The sequence below is a fragment of the Sander vitreus genome, chromosome 14 (genome assembly GCF_031162955.1).
Source record: "Sander vitreus isolate 19-12246 chromosome 14, sanVit1, whole genome shotgun sequence".
Taxonomy (NCBI): Eukaryota; Metazoa; Chordata; class Actinopteri; order Perciformes; family Percidae; genus Sander; species Sander vitreus.
In genome coordinates this window covers 9035354-9052751 of record NC_135868.1, presented here as the reverse complement: position 1 = coordinate 9052751, position 17398 = coordinate 9035354, and the positions used below count along the sequence as shown (strand labels likewise).

The 17398-nt window shown below is 40.7% G+C and overlaps 1 protein-coding gene across 2 annotated transcripts; it reads left to right on the top strand.

Annotated features, from left to right (window-relative positions):
• Nucleotides 1-258: 258 nt before the first annotated feature.
• Nucleotides 259-15498, top strand: clspn (claspin). Of its 2 annotated transcripts, none has more exons than XM_078267915.1 (24): nucleotides 259-481; nucleotides 1424-1541; nucleotides 2100-2524; nucleotides 2798-2944; nucleotides 3175-3228; nucleotides 3322-3394; nucleotides 3574-3676; nucleotides 3877-4475; nucleotides 4590-4778; nucleotides 5785-5948; nucleotides 6060-6253; nucleotides 6440-6495; nucleotides 6703-6896; nucleotides 7374-7911; nucleotides 8431-8464; nucleotides 8573-8657; nucleotides 8751-8893; nucleotides 9054-9215; nucleotides 9385-9506; nucleotides 10000-10127; nucleotides 10379-10499; nucleotides 11206-11273; nucleotides 11515-11676; nucleotides 14851-15498. In XM_078267915.1, exons 1-24 carry the CDS (start codon nucleotides 455-457, stop codon nucleotides 14974-14976), a joined length of 4032 nt encoding a protein of 1343 aa, XP_078124041.1. In that variant the 5' UTR covers nucleotides 259-454; the 3' UTR covers nucleotides 14977-15498. The 2 variants fall into 2 exon arrangements, with proteins under 2 accessions (XP_078124041.1, XP_078124040.1); XM_078267914.1 differs by having other exon boundaries at nucleotides 11206-11279.
• Nucleotides 15499-17398: the final 1900 nt, after the last annotated feature.

The window sequence follows — 17398 nt, the reverse complement described above, 5'->3', positions numbered from 1 at the left end:
ACGTGTTTGCCTGCACGTGCATTGTGTACATTTTCCACCTTGTATTACAACTGCTGCTGCTCGGGGTAAAGTTTTATCCTCACCCTCACTTTTGCAAAAGCCCTCAGCCCACGGATATATTGCCTCAGCCCCGCCCGTCGTCAAATAGGGGCGGATACAAACGTCCCCAATAGACCAATAGGATTGCGAGAACGAGGCGATTGACACCTCAGTGACGAAAAACTGCGGGCCAGCTGTCACAGCGCGCGAAAGATCAAAATTTATATTCAGTGTGTAAGGTTAGGGAACAGGCGGGAGGAAGAGAAACAGCCCGGCTAAACGCTTTCTAAATGTGCTTTAAAAGTCTAAAATAGACTTTGTCACGCAGACATTTGCTTTTCTACGTCTGTTGTTGCTGCTGAGATTCGACAAAGCGTTGTCTCCGCTGGTTTATTTTACAAAAGAGCGGACAAAGATGAGCCTGGTCGTCTCTCAACAAGAGGTGAGGGAATTATTTCCTATATCAGTCCTTATTTTGGATGTCTAGCTAGCTATGTAACGTGAACGTAGGAGCCTGACATGTTTGTCCCTGTTAGTTATGAGTTAAAAGACTGGCAAGATCGAAAAAGAAATTTGCTAATTGCAACTGTAGTTAGCGTTAGCCAGTTAGCTGGCTCGCTAGGTTAGGTTTAGCCAGCTGGGATGGTGGCTGTCGTCTTGGCCTGGTCACATCGATTAAATGCACGTTAGTTAGGCATTTTACTTTGTTAACCACTGTTAAAATCGTATAACGTTATCTTAGCAGCTTGTGTACTAGGGGATTACTCACGGAACTTGTGTTGGAAGTCACTTGTGCCTGTAACGTTATTTCATGTATGGTGCATGTAACATTAGCTAGCTAAGTTAACTAATAAGCGTTAAAGGGAAGCATTGTAGCTAGCTAACGTTACGTGCTCATTGTTTGGCTTATTGCAGGGCGCCACTAAAGAATTTTAACATCCGTTTTGCTGAATTAAGTCACCCCAACGACCTCTGTTTTTTGGTAACGTTGTAAAGAAATTATCTTTCCTAAGTGATGTATTTTGACAAATACAGACCTATGCTCTAACTTTGGCATCCTAGAAAAGTCATGCATGGAGTTGGACAGCTATCAACGATTGTAGTCTTGACACTTTAACCATGCAATTAATACCTAGTACCATTTTGGATTGTATTAAAGTATGGTAACAGTGCACAGAACAGGAATCAGCCCTGAACACTGACATTTGGCAGTGATGTTAGATTAATAAGAATAAGATTATAAGGCTATGTTGCATAGAATCTGGAGCCTCGTCTTTTTTCTCTCTCCAGTAAACAGACATCAGCTCAAACAGACTACGATCCCCCATACTATAGAAAATGCACTTCATGATGGATAAATTCTATTTTGTGTTATTGTACCCAGGAAGAGGGGCTCCTGGCTGTGGCCCAAACAGCAACGGAGAGTGATTCAGACAGCGGGATGGGCTCTCCAGCAGAGGAGATGGTCATAGAGACAGCAAACAAAAGAGAAGAGCTTCCAGGTGAAGTAACACAACAATGTATGATAATCCAGCCTGAGAGAGACGGGGCAGCAGGAACCACTTTGGCTGTTTTAAATGAGGGAAAGGTTTATGTTAATGTCTGTCTAAAATTACATAAACTTGTTACATTTACATTATACAGTTTAGGTATTTAGTGGATACTTAACCACACAGTTTACAGTAAGTGCAGCAGTTAAATATCTTTTTAAGTAGTATCCCATGATCCACAATAACAACCCAAAGACAAATCTGCATGTGCAAATTATCTAAAGGTGTAAAATACAAAAACTAATGCAACTTCAAAAAACAAAGTGCCTCAAGGACTTGACGCACCTACAGATTAAAGATAATAATCCTTGCATGCATTTAAAAAACAAACAAGACTGAGGTTATATCATTTATTGAGTAATACTAGAGCAAATAAAATGACATAAAAGCACAGTACATCAGACAAACAACGGCAACAACATAACCAGTTTTAGATAAGAAACAATTATTTTGGTTTTAGTATCGTTGCATGTGTGCACTGATTGACTCTAAATTGTTATCTGTTTTCAGATTCTGATGACGATGACGACATCACAGTTCACAAAAAGCCACATCGTAATGCCATTAGAGACAGTGAGGAAGAAGAGGCATCTGCGGAGAACAGTGTACACATGGCCGAAGCACTGGTCTTATCTGCTTCCAGCGGAGAGGAGATGGAGACTAGAGAGGCAAAGGAGAAGGATGAGAGGAAAGCAAGAGGGGCGAAGAAGAGCAAGAGAATAAGCCGTGCTCCCATTGACAGCGAAGACAGTGAGCCTGAGCAACAGGGATGTAGAGAAATGGAGGAGCAACGGGAGGAGGTGAGAAAGGACGCGAAATCGATGAAAGAAGGGAAGAAGAGAGAGAAGAGCCAGAGGCATCGGGAGAAAAAGGAGAAGCGTAGCAAAGTGGTGGAAAAACTGAAGAAGAGAGAGAGGTTCTCTGAAATTAATGAGGTTAGTGAAGCTTGGCCTTTTCACTGTGGTGGTTTTTTCTTGTTATGCTGAGACTCTGCTGAGTTTTTGACTCTTCTGTGTCATAAGTTCACTGCACACAAACCTTGTGTTGTATATGAAAACATTTTGCTGTGTGTGTACTCAAATTACAATTAACATGTACACAAAGTACCACATTTTGGAAATAAAATAAAATGTTAAGCTAAGCAGAATTAAGTGATTGTTAAACAATAAGAATCCTTGATGTGGATTATATTGCACGCATATTCCCAGAACACACCTCTCCCTCGGGCTCTGAATGACAGTGGATGCCTGCTGGGTGACACAGACCTGTTCGACACTGGTCTGGACGATGAGGAGGAAGAGGAGTCTCTTGATGCCATCCGAGCTGCTGTCAAGCAAAAGATGAAAAAACAGAAGGTACAAAAAAGATGACTGTTGCAATTGGAATTGTTCATAACGCAGTGTTTATATGTAGAAGGTGTAATCAGGAATTTAAGCCCTTGCTTTTTGTTATCACTATTGAGCTGATTGGTACACATAATACTGATGACACAATTCATGACGTTTTGGTGAAAAGAGTGGCATAACACTATTTTGCAGATTTTGTCTGCACAGGCCTTTGTGTAATTAGTGAAATATTATTGCAGGATCCTCTCCTGGATGACGAAGAGGAAGATGCAGCAGAGAAACCCCAGCGTGTGGTATGCAGTGCCAAAATGCTTGGAATTTATTCTAAATGCTACAAAATTTATACCAAAAAGCGGTTTCATTCTCAACATGTGTGACGTTTTCAGGAGAGGAAAGCCGCACGCGCCAGCAAAGAAGCAATGAAGCAGCTCCACAGCGAGTCTCAGAGGCTGGTCAGAGGTCAGTTTACAAGAAACACTTTAATTGTCTTTTATCCATTGTGGCAATGTGTTAACTGTTTTCTGATAATTACTCGTAATCATAATTTGAAATGTGTGGTTTAGATATAAAAATAGGTGTCTTGTGTCCTCCATGCTACTGAGACTTCATCTTTGACACCTTTTCTTCTGTCTTTGTAGAGTCTACACTAGGCCTGCCCTACCACATCCCTGAGCCGAAGACCATCGACCAGTTCTTTAGGAAGAGAGCCAGGCCAGAGGGGCCTGCCATGGCTTTGTTGAAGTAAAGACAAACATAACATGCATACATCCAGGCAGCTAGCTAAAAGTTTAATTTCACACACCAAGTTCATTTTTAAGTTTTGCATTTATTTTTGTGCGACACACACAAATACAAATCAAACACCAATATCAACATTCAATCAAAAGTTTCAAGCCTTCGGTAATAAACCTACAAATTAATGATAATCTTGTTCTCTTCAGATCCACAAAGTATTCAGCCATGATGTTGGAGACACCGTCAGCGCCTCCTCCACCACCCACCAACCCACCCAACGAGCCTCTGCAGCCGTCCACAGAGCCGGACTCTTCTCCCTCTGAAGATCTGTCATCCACTCAGGTCCAGCCAATACGCCATCCTGCCGCCACCTCGTCCCCGCAGCAGGAGAGCCTCAACCAGGCCAGAGAGGCAACTGCGAGCCTAGATCCCGACCAGGAATCTGGACCGATGCTTTACCTCTCTGAGAGTCTGCAGGAGTCAGTCACAACAGATGAAGCGGTGAGACCTGATTCTGGAGAAGAAAAGTCTCCTGCACATTTAGAACAAAGTCACACTGCAGTAATGTCTGACTCTGACACCCTGCAAAAAGAATCTGTGTCCGGGGCTTTAGTGCAGCCTTTAGCCACTCAGTGTGACTGCGCTGATCCAGTTGCAGCAGAGCCTTCAGCTCAGCAACCCACCAAACCCAAGAAGGACAGATTGGCCAGACTGAAGAAGCTTGGACTGGACCCCCCACCCATCGCTAAACTGTGTCCAGATGACGGGGCTTTTGTTCAGCTCGAGCTCCCGCAGCCCAACCCTGGTTAGTGATGATTCTCTTAGGATTTCAGCCAAGTTGGAAGAATGTGTCGTAAATCAGAATAAACATTTCTACTATTAAATTTAGATCTTATATTCACCCCTGATCTTCAACTAGGTGTGGAGGCCCTGAAGGAACGTTACCTTCGTCACGTCAAGGCACCTGTACGCCCTCAGGGAGAGCGAACAATGCAGCTCGACATCATCCGCAAAGACAGCACCCTGTCCGGCCAGGAAGAGTTGCACACAGAGTCAGTCACTGTCACTGTTAAAGAGGGAGCAGAGAAGCCCGCGGCAACCAAACCAGGTATGGATACACAGTATCTCACAAAAGTGAGTACACCCCTCACATTTTAGTAAATATTTCATTATATCTTTTAATGGGACAACACTGAAGAAATTACACTTTGCTACAATGTAAAGTATTAAGTGTACAGCTTGTATAACAGTGTAAATGTGCTGTCCCCTCAAAATAACTCAACACACAGCCATTAATGTCTAAACCGCTGGCAACAAAAGAAAGTACACCCCTATGTTAAATTCCCATAGAGGCAGGCAGATTTTTATTTTTAAAGGCCAGTTATTTCATGGATCCAGGATACTATGCATCCTGATAAAGTTTCCTTGGCCTTTGGAAATAAAATAGCCCCACATCATCACATACCCTTCACCATACCTAGAGATTGGCATGGGGTACTTTCCATAAAATCATCTTTCAATGCAAATCAAACCAGCTATTAGGCTAACTGAAATAAAACCATGCCAATCTCTAGGTATGGTGAAGGGTATGTGATGATGTGGGGCTATTTTAATCCCAAAGACCAAGGGAACTTTATCAGGATGCATAGTATCCTGGATCCATGAAATAACTGGCCTTTAAAAATAAAAATCTGCCTGCCTCTATGGGAATTTAACATAGGGGTGTACTTACTTATGTTGCCAGCGGTTTAGATATTAATGGCTGTGTTGAGTTATTTTGAGGGGACAGCACATTAACACGGTTATACAAGCTGTACACTTAATACTTAGATATAATGAAATATTTACTAAAATGTGAGGGGTGTACTCACTTTTGTGAGATACTGTACATGTGAAGTGCACATGGAGACCAGGGTTTCTGGAAAATGAGTTAATTTTGACGTGTATTTCAGATTGGGAGACCAAATCGTTGACCTTTTTTTATTTAGCAACATTAACAAACAAAGGAGAAATCAACTTGGCCGTGGTCCAAAGGTGCACACACATATTGACTGACTTGGAGATTTGGTTTGCTTCATGACATGCTTAGCCTCTTCTGTCTCAACTTTTCATAGGAGAGAAGCTGCTGACTCTGAAGCAGCGCCTGCAGCTCGCCATGGCCCAAAGGAGACAGGAAGAGAGGGCACGCAGGGCTGAGCTAAATCGCCTTGACAATGAAGACTGTGGAGAGGAGGAAGAGGAGGAGGAAGATATGACCGATGAGTCGGAGGAAGAAGAGGTAAGAGGATGTTTTGTTTCTTGCTGCTTTGGAACAATCTAATTGATTTATACACATTTGTGCATTTATCCTTTTTGTACTTGCGTCAAGCCTGATCTTCTCTTTTACCAGAATGTAGATGACTTACTGGGAGGTGATTATGGTGAGGAAGAAGAGAAGGAGCATGAAGATGAGGAACTCAGCGTGGCCCAGAGTATCAGGAGTCCTTCTCCTGTGGCACTAAACGGGCCTTCACCGACTCCTGACCTGATAAACGCCGATGGCACGCTCATGCTGTTCCCTGGGAACTCGTGCTCTCGCACCGGGTAAGTGTGTTTCTGGTTGTGTGTCTCTTTATGTTAACTTTTTAACATTGTAAGTGACACTTGAGAATGCTTCTTAAATGAATGTAATGATAAAACTGCCTTTCATCGTTTATATTTCTTGTAGTTTTTATATTTGTATGCACTGTATGTTTACTCTGCGTATACATGCACTGTTCTCATTTTTAGTGATGGTATAAGAAGGTCTGGTCCTTCTGGACAGGACAGCAGCAGCAATAAGATGGGTGAGTAGAGTGAAAGGCCTGTGTTCAGTTGGTCCATAGTTTTTACATCCGAAACAAACTGATGTATAGTTATCATTAGCCATTATTGAGATCAAATGCTTTAAATATAGTGATACAAATGTTGTTGTTTTTTTACACTCCTTGAACGTTTGGCAATAATTTGTACATTTTATCTTTTTCGCTCTTTCTCATCCTTCTCGTCTCCAGAAGAGGACGACTCTCTGTCCCTGATGAAGGACAACAGCCACAACAGCAGCTTTGAGTTAGCAGGATCTATGATAACCTCCTACCAGCCTGTGAATCATCAGCGCTCCGCCGGAAGAAGTATCTCCAACTATTCCATTTTCCGCTCCCCTTCTCCCTGCCACTTCAGGCCCAGCTTCCTCGGCTCTGCCTCCAAGGTAAGAGAAATGGGTTTTCGGTGTGTTTTAATAGTTTGAGCACCAAAATATCATCAGGGGTTTGAATTGTCCCATACCTGCACAGGGTTAAAAAAAAATGTTTTAATTCAGTCAAAAATGATGAGGCACATTGAAAAATCTACAATTTTAGTGTCATTTTACTTTTTTCATAAAAAAACACAGTAAAAATACAATATGTACTCAGACATTTGTGTACAAATGTACAGACTCACTTACACCTGCATATACTGACATTTACATGAATTAAAAGTAAACAAGCTGAAATAATGGGACACTATAAGTTTATACAAAGCCCTCCCCCAAGACCTCAAGGCAAGAAACTTGATTACATTAAATAAAAATGAGGAAAGGCAACTTCAAAAGAGACAAAATATTTTTTCAGCATTTATATATTGTTTCCTTCAAAATTAAATAGTAAATAGTTTTTTGTTTTTTTTTCTTCTTCTCTTCTATCAGAGTTCAGGCAAACTCTCCGAGCGCTCTCTTTGCCTCCCTGTTGAGGATTCCCAAGACTTGTATGCACCTCCATCCCCAGGAGCAGATTCGGGTCCCCTGGGCGAAGCAGCTTCTGGGCCTGGTCTGGGAGGTGACTCCCAGGGTCGCTTCTCCTTGGAGGACGACACCCACTCCCAGTTACTAGATGCAGACGGCTTCCTTAACGTGGGCCCACGGCCCGGTGCACCTCGCTCCCACAAGAGACAGTTGATCCTGGACAGCCTGGATGAAAATGCGATGGATGCCAACATGGGGGAGCTGTTAGGCCTGTGCTCAGGTGGTTTTGGGACAGCGCAGGGCGGCTCAAGCAGGGCTGGAGGCCTCGGAGCAACACAGGAGGATGAGATGCTCGGGTTGTGCTCTGGAGCGTTTCCACCAACACAGGCCGGAGAGGAGCACATGGAAACAGAAGAGAGTAAGGGGAGAGGACAGGATGAAGAATCTGATAATACCATGGATCAGCTGCTGGGGCTCTGTTCAGGGAAATTTCCTAGTCCAGGTAAAGGAGTGTTTTCTGTCACCCTTCTGTACAGTTTTATTTTGTTTTAAATACCGTGAACAAAATCTGTTTTGCAGACAGGTTAAAAACTGGAGACATGTCTGTCACTTATAAACTATTCATTTCTTAATGGTTTAACCAAACAGTAGCTCTTATTGGGAAGGGAAATTAAAACTGATAACTTGTCAATAAGAGCCTGATAAACTATACAGAACCTCAAGGATCTGTAGTTGAGGGAACTGTGAAAATTCCTACTTCCTTCTGTTGGAGTTTTTATCGTTTTGATTTCACATTATTTTCACAAAAATGCAAAACTTTACCAAACCACAAAACCATACTACAGACGATACAGATGTATCACATCAGACATTACGAAAAGTGGAGGCAGTTTTCTGTATGTCCTTCGATTTGGTTTCCCCTCTCTCGAAAAAGTTTGATTTTGAGGTTTGACACTGTTTTGAAATGTTTTCCCTCCAGTTACGCAATATTTAGATTTGTCTCCTCTGCTGCCAATTTTAGGTTCTGCTCGCACGGCTTCGCCAGCACAAGACGGGTACAGTTCAAAGACCTGAAATAATCATAATATTAATAATAATATTGTTGAGGAAAAGTTAATTTTTACAATTCTTTACAAAAGTGTTCTCCTTGTGTCTGTATGAAGTAAAAAGAAGCCAGAGGAGGAAGAGCAGGAGGAAGAGGACTGTGAGTTCCGACTTCTGTCAGATGTGGAAAGTCCCAGTGAACAGGTGAGATTGTCTGTTACTTTTTTAGCTACAGAAGTTTCACTTAGATAACTTGAATGTATGTATTTACCATGCAAATTAATTGTGGCTTTATAGGAGGACAATGATGAAGATGGTGGAGAGGAGGATGCAGATGGAGAGGAGGATGAGGCAGATGCTGATGAAGACAATGACGTAGAAGAGGAGGAGATGCAGGGCGTCTTTGCATCACATAGGGTGAAGAAAAAGAAGAAGAAAATGTAGGTCTAACATAAGAAAAAATACATATGCATACCTAACTAATGTTATATACTTTTCTCTTTTGAGTTTGACATTATAGGAAGATTAATTCTAGCCATTTTCATCAGATAATCCACGCTGTAGTGCATGTGTTAATAGCTTCTTGCATCCTGTTCACAGGCGTTTGGCCGACTATCTGGAGTCGGAGGCTGAGCTGTCCGGCAGTGACTTGGACAGTGACGATGAGGACGGCGACAGAGGGAGTGAATATGAAGAAGAGGAACTTCTTGAGGAGCTTCCCTCTGATGAAGAGCTGCAGGACCAGGTCAACAAGATCCACATGTGAGTACTGTACCAAGTTTAAGCTGCCTAGTACAGAGAGTTTCCTCCACCGACGCTCCAATCATGATGGGAATATTTTGTAGTAATAATGCAAGGTGCATATCTTTTTATCAGAAATGTCGGGGTTTAAACTGAGAGAAGGAAATGTAAAATGTCATTGTTCCTACAGGAAGCAGATAATGGATGATGATAAGCGTCGTCTGAGGCTCTACCAGGAGCGTTACCTCGCTGATGGCGACCTGCATTCTGATGGACCGGGACGAGCGCGCCGCTTCCGTTGGAAGAATATGGGTGAGTTACCGGATGAGGGAATAAACACCCTTAATACCATAAACTGGTGTTTAATTAAGAATTTGATGGGATTTTAGACCGTAGTTGTTAAAAGAAGACAACCCAAGGAGTATGTGTCTGAACACCTGGATTTCTAGCTATTTATTTAAAGGTTTACATATATTTTGCTACATTTTATATCAAATCAGTACAACTTTATTTCATTTCATTTTCATTCCTGCAAGGACAATTGTACTCATCAGCTTGCCTCCCAGATCAACAGAAACACACACAGACACACACCAAGGGGAAAAGAGAAAACACAGTTAATCCAAAATAAAAACAATTAGGTTATAAGCTTACAATTATGTGGAATTGGTTAAAATGGTAAAAACCAGTATGGTTCATACATTATTGAACTTTGAGTTCATTAAATCTTCTGTTTAGATTCTAAAAACTTAACTTAACTGCTCCAGCAAGCCATTTAGAGTTTCTCATTGAATTTTTCCTCCAGATGATGGTTTCAACATGGACAGGACGGGAGCGGAGGGCGAGGAAGAGGAGGAAGATGAGGTGGTGGACCTATCTGAGGTCCAAAGGCGGAAAGAGAGGCTAGAAAGAGAACAGTGGCTCAGAGAACAGGTAGGGTTTGAACATTTGTGTTTGCAAGTATTTGGAGTCCTACGCACATAATTGAGGAGCCATTAATTAAAATACATTTGTAGTATTGACCGATGGCTGTAAACTCAATGCAGTCTTGGAGAGTTTACCCTGCAAACATGCAAAGAAAGGATAAATGTGTGCCTTCAAGAAATATTTGGTTGAGTCATCCCCTTCCTCTGCAACAGGGTGTTATTTTGTCTCCATTCCTCTCTCTGTGTCTCTTCTCACAGTCTGAACAGAAAGCCAAGAAAGGAGAAGATTTGGACGCAGATGATGAGAAGATTGGAGGGGAAGACAGTCAGTTTATGAAGCTGGCCAAGAAACTGACTGCCAAGACTTTGCAGAGAAAAGGTTGGTTTGATACTAGGCCTTACAAGAAGTATCCCATGAGCTTAAAAACACCCTGACATGCCTTTGTCCAATAATAATTGCAGTAATGGTCTGAGCAAACAAATAGATCGAAAAATCACCAGACAGAACATTTCAAAGTTTAGGAGCATTTTCTTTCTGTTGAAAATGGTGTGATTAACAGTTTCCGAAGAGAAATCTTAGTCTCAGTTCCTAACATAGTATATGCTTTTTGACCTACTTAGTGCTGTCAGTTAAAAAGACTGTCAATAACGTCACCTGATGTTGCAACAGAGCTTTAAAGATAAAGCTCTGCCCCACAAACACACACACACACACACACACGCTCTCTGATTGCACCAAAACACTGGCATGTGTCTAGCAATACTCTCATTGCTAAATGGCAAGTTGCGTCAGGTCGTTCATTTCCAGACAGTTGTGGCTCTACAATGGGACATTAGTCAGATGTAAAGGGCATTTTGACTATTTGTACTGCTGTACCAGTCAACTGAAGACAATAAATGTGCTTCTTTTTAAACGCTCTGCTTTGAAATGATAGCACCTTTACATCAGTGTATCCCGACAAACATTTCAGGACTACAAATGAAAGAATGACACCAATAAGACCTGGTAATTTAAATTTGTATGTATATTTGGCAGGTTATATTTAGAATCTTTCACTATCTAACTTTCAAAATTTTCAAACCAGAGTCCTCTGCGGCACCACAAGCAGAAAAGACAACATCAGCTCTCAACCCCTTCCAGAGACCCTCGCAGGTACAGGTACGTCCCTAATTGTTTAAAATGGTTAATCTGGGTTTCATTTGCTTTAATGACTCTTTATTGTTCAGCTTGTTTTATATCATATCTGGTTAACTACTTGTTGGGGATTTGTAGGTGTAAGCATCATTACGATTGCGATTAACGTAAACATTTTGCCAACAAAGTTCGTTATGTATTCCCTGTGATCTGTACGAGGACTGTAAAACTGTAAGACGTGTTTTATTGACTCTTCCAGGTGAGGAGAGGGTCACTACTGAGTCAGCCTCAGTCCGTCCTCCAGAAGCTGGCCTCGATCTCGGAGGGGAATCCTCTGGCTCCCAGAAACAGTAGAGGATTCCTGTTTCAAACTCTGTCTCCTGAGAAGGACAACTCAACCTCAAATGCTCCCAAGGAACAGGTGAGTGAAGAAATGCTGCTAAACAAATGTGTTGAATCCCCATTTGCTCTAAATGGCAATCAACGATTCTACGAAACTATTCAGTCCTGCGGTCACACCTATGATGAGGTTTTGAGCTGAATATACAAAATATCTTTGATACACTAAGGGCAAGGACAAAGTAATATTTCACCCTAAAATGTTGGCATTAGTTTATCAAAGAAAGATTAAGGTAGAACGTAGGGCTGTCAAACGATTCAATTTTCTTAATCGCGATTAATCGTTGAATTTCTATAGTTAATCGCATGTTTTATCACATGATTAAAATTCTATTATTTTGCATTTCAGAACTGTTTTTAAGTACATATTAACAATGGAAAGCAATTCTTACCGGTGTATCTTGATTGGGAATCAAATGAATGCAAAGAAAGTGACTTTATGAACTTGATTTTAAGATTTGTATTTGTTTATTATATATTTAATCTAGTCACACATTTGAATCTAGAGTCAATATTAGGGTTGGGTATTGTTTGGTTTGGATACCGGTGCTAAAGCGGTACTTTTAAAACAGTACCGGTGCCTGAACCGATACTTTTTAAGAAAGTTAAAAAAAGAAGGGTACTAAACAGTTTTTATTTCATTAAAGAATGGCTTGTTTATTGCTAAGGCCATATCGTCAAAATTAAATGTATAATAATAATAATGTAATCACTATAACAATAACTTCTTTCACTAGTAAATAGCTGTTGAATGACAAACAAACAACCACCAGATGGGAAAAGGGCATTTAACAACAACTTTGAATGCACCACCAGGTTGTAAATTACCAGTTTCATTGTCTGTGTTTTTCCGACAACAGCAGCTGCAGATTGTTACATCCCGGTGTTGAATCCTCTACAGTGAAACACAGTCACACTTTACACCATTTAGCGTTAGCTGTCAGCATTGTAACCGTGTTTAATCCAGCTACTAGCTAGCGGGAGGCTAACGTTAGCTGCTGTCGAGTATAGTGTTAACTAGCGTCACGTGCTGCAATGTTTCTGTTTCAGAGCATCAGAGAGAAGTGCAGGCATATCAGTGGCACCGAAATCCGCGTTGCTATTCCTGCAGCAGCAGGATGTGTTACGAGGAAGTATGGCAAAATAGTAGCCTGTTAGGCACGACGCAAAGCCGAGTGAAGTGAAAATAAATGAATAAATGGCGGCATACGATTAAAAAAATATTATGCATTATGCTCGGCCCTTAATCGCATCGCGATTAACGCGTTAATGCTGACAGCCCTAGTAGAATGTATTTATATTCTCTCTATATACAGTACTCAGTGCACAGATTGTGTTCCTTCTGTGTACACAATAGAGAAACAGAAACGGGTACAAAAGATGAATAAGGTAGTATAAGAGAAAACAGATGGCAAGATTCTAGTTGGTCTTATATAACTTGAAATGAGTGGTAGAAAAATGCGTCTTTCTATATAAGAATGTAAATCCTCAATATTCTGCGTCAAATAAGTTGGTAATCTTTATGAAAGATTTAGATTTATAAGCAGAGGGAATTACATATAGGCTATTTGTCGGCTTCTTCAGCCGTGTGTTGCCAATACGCACATATGTTAGAATTATGTTTTGATATTTTTTTATTTTCTCTCACGATCGCTTACCACTGCCAGGGTTTCAACTGAAATAAAAGGCTAAAGCAACGACAGTTCATGGAAAGCAAAAGTGTAATAATGGTCAGATCTTGTGCCTGACTGATGGGGAAGTGACCAGTGTAGTCTAATGTATACTATTGTAGTGGGTGCACTTCAGCCTACTGTATATTGGCCAGAATCTGCCTTTGGGGGAGGAAGGGGCCATATCATAGTGGGGGGGCCTGGGTGTCCTCCCCCAGGAAAGCATCAACGACTTCATTTCCTGCATTCCGATACACTTTAATGCACCAATTTACGGTAAAAATACCTTTATTCAGCCTATAGATGTTAAGAAAAAAGCACGGATGACAATTCAAAATGTATCAAAAATATAATGGAAAGTAGCCTATGTTATGTGTCATTGGACATTTTTAAGTGGGTAGCCTATATAGAAATCCTGGAGCTTACTATCACGTAGACTACACCACTGGAAGTGATATTGATAGGATAAGCGTTGTGATTTACGTAAAACGTCAGTTTTTTTTGCCAGCTTTCCTTCCTGCATTTTGCCTGTAAAACGTGTTTGTGTTCTTCATATTTATATAGAATTATAGTTTGCTCTTCTTGTTTAAAATATGCGGCTCTGGTAGATGTTTGCGATTGGTCGTGGTGCGCAAACACCGCCTCTTTTATGTGAACGACCGCGCTGCTGGATTGGGAAACCCTGAGTTGACTGAACTAGTTGTTAACCAGCGTCGTGACACAGGTTATGCGGGACCGCGGTTGTTAGGGTTAGTGAAGCCGGATAACTGAAAGAAATCCAGGGCATGTTGATCTTGATTCGTAGTACAGGCCTCAGACCGTCCAAAAGTCTGCAACTTCACTTCAGTGACCAATCTAATAACTCAGGGATCTGTTTATGTGCACAGTCCTTCCCAAACATCGTGTTTTCGTGACAATTTTGCTTTAGAAAAACACATTACAAAATCTCCTCTTGTCTCTGTCATTGAGTCATAGTTCACACTGGCAGCTATGCATGGATCCCTAGATTGATGAATGTTTGTTTTTATTAGATAAAAGGGGAAGTAAGCTCATGTAGAGCATGGTCATATATAGAAAAATGGTCGGTCATATTTTCCAGCTGTTTTGAATGAAAAGGATAATTCACTGCACTGGCCTTCACCCAGTTTGATTTACCCAATCCTGTCTGGTTGTGTATCTTTAGCAAGATCTCAGTTTTAAAAATAAGCACAAAAACAAAATACTTCCCAAAGAGCTTGGAGGGAGATTGCTCAGTGTGATATTCATGTGGGTGAATGTATTAATGTCTATTAGATTTATAACACTAGGTGGAGCCAAAGCCCACTGCTCATATTAAATTCTATTAAGTGCAAACACAAAAATCTTTGTGTTTGGCAGGTTTTTCCAAACGTCTTTTATCCCAAGACTCACCATTAACAATATTTTATTTAGTGATATTTTTTTATTAATTTTATTTTTTTTTTAATATTAGTTACAAAATAATTGTATTCATGTGTTCTTTATCTGTGGATGCGTTTGATCCTCAGATGATGAAGAAGAGGGGGCCGGTGGGAACGGTGAAGCCAGCAGCAAAGAGGGTCTGCAGGGAGAACAGACCTGCAGAACAGACTAAAGGCCCCCAGAGGAGCATCTTCAACTTCCTGGACCACTGATGTTGCGATACACTTACTGAATGATAATCATCAGCAGGCTGGGAAGCAAACCAATGAAGGCCAGAATTTACCATCCATAACCAGTATTTTACCAACCTCTTAAGACTTAAATAATGAATGAAGTGGTAAAGTGATGGTTATGTGCTATAGTGGCTGGTGGATGTCCTCTGTATTGCTCATTAAACACAAATACAGACGCTTGTATGTGTTAAGCATGTTTACATTGCCTTAAAGTGGCAAACCAAAGCACACCACTGAGGCATCTTTTGATGTTTCACTTTTTCGTACTCACACTTGCTGTTCATTCATTTGGCTTCTTTGTCAAAATTTTTAATCCGTTCCGCCATCAGAAGCATTCATCTGTCACACCTTACTTGACTTAATTTAGCCTCTCTGAGGGAGGTCCATTTAAAATGTTTTATCATGTAAATAGGATTGATTTGTTTTTTAATGGTTAGGGAGCTTTTGTATGATGATTTAAATGTATTTGTTTTACATTGTAAATAAAAGCGTATTTTAAGACATTGCTGTTAATGCTTATGTCTTCTCTTGTCAGACCCAGCTGTCGGTGTCAATACACTCTGTGGATTGCCTTGAAAATATGGTAAAGATATCCATGGTCTCCATTTCATGAATCCTACAGACTTTGGTGTTCCTCTTGACTTTTCCTCTAGCACCACCATCACATTTGTGGTTTTGAGTGAAATATATATATATATATATATATATATATATATATATATATATATATATATATATATATATATATATATATATATATATATATATATATATATATATGCAACTTTTTGGGTGGATTACAATGAAATGTGGTACAAACATTCATGTTCTCCTCAGGATGAGTTGTAATAACTTTGGCAATCTCAAATTTCCATCAAACACCACCATCAGGTCAAAATTGTAATTTGGTTTATGACTAAATACCTGCAAAATGAATGACTTTTCTATTCGCCTCAGCTGTACTTTGTGTTTAGTGCAAATGTTAGCATAATAACATGCTAGTTCAGCCTCCTAGAGCCAGTAGCATGGTTGTAGACTCTAGGCTGTATTCGAAACCGCCTACTGCAAACTACCTACAAATACAGTATGTACACTGCTTTCGTCGGTAGTATGCAGTATGAAACAGATTTATTTTTCAGTATGTTAGACCAGGCTTAGCCATTTTTTTGGGGGGGGTTTTGAAAAGCAGAAGTAATGACGTTATTGTGGCACTTTGCATTGTTGTCCGATGAATACTGGAGATTTTTGTGAAACGGTACGACATCTGGGTATTTTTGGCATACTGCAGATTTGTTTTATTTTTTGCATACTATATTTTGGCCAAATTAGTGCATACTGCTAATATAGGCAGTTTCCAATACAGAGTTTGTCTTGTTTTTCATTCTCCTTTAATCAAATCCACTGTACATAGTTATTATATACTGTATATAGTTATAGCATAGGCCTCTTGTGGATAAGACCGTGTACTCATCTAATCTTCATTACCTGTACAGACTTAATGTAACATTGAGGTTTGGACAGGCAGGAGAGCGTGTTAAAAAAAAAAAAAAGGGATTCCACATCCAGAAGTCCACACTTCTCTATCTGTCCTTTGCTGTTGAGACTCCTTTGACTCTTTATTTCACTTTCTGCTTTAAATCATAATCGCAGTTTAGAGACTAATGATTTGGTAAGTGGCTAATAATAGGCCGACATTAAAGGGAGGGTCTTCTAACGAGCCCTTTCATGTCTCTCCGTCTCATTAGTAGCCACGGTGATTAGGAGGAGGTCCCGAGGTTAGGAATAGGCGCAGGAGGCCCCATTATACATCATTAGGGGCCAACGCCAGGAGGGTCTGAAATGAACCCCATGTTGGGTCCCGCCTATAGCGAGCTGCTTTACCTGCAGGCAGGCCAGCTTAATCCTGGTGTTGTTGAAGCAGTGATTACATTTTTACCTTTGTCAAAGCAGTGATTACATTTTTACCTTTGTCAAAGTGTTTCTGTCTCCGTTTGAGAGTCCAAAGTCTCAAAACATCACTGGATTTCTGTGAGATTTTAGAGCCAAGAGGCTTTAGGCAAAGCCATAATATGATTTTAGTGTGGAGCTGCCTCGGTCATTATTTCTGAGCCATTACAACGCAATTAATCGAGATAAAGACTTGATTCCAAATCCTCGGGGTCTGTTTGCAGGGTCAAGAAATCGATTGTAATTAGACTGTGCAAGTTGGAGAGTAATTCAGCTTTTTTTATTCCTTTTTCTCTTTCTCTGCATCAACACCATAGTCGCCTTCCAAACTGAATTTCACAACTTTGTTTAACCCCGAGGTCAACGCTGTAAAGCCAAACCCCCCCCCCCCCGAACTCCCAATTCACTCCACACTTGAAAGAGGAGGAAGGTTACATGTTTTGGCACAGAGGCC

What these genes read in the sequence shown, in the direction of transcription:
- clspn (XM_078267914.1), top strand. Translation starts at nt 455, where the DNA reads ATGAGCCTGGTCGTCTCTCAACAAGAG. An exon ending in TGGTCGTCTCTCAACAAGAG is followed by an intron (nt 482 to 1,423) that starts GTGAGGGAATTA and finishes TATTGTACCCAG; the next exon opens with GAAGAGGGGCTCCTGGCTGT. An exon ending in ATGAGTCGGAGGAAGAAGAG is followed by an intron (nt 5,949 to 6,059) that starts GTAAGAGGATGT and finishes CTCTTTTACCAG; the next exon opens with AATGTAGATGACTTACTGGG.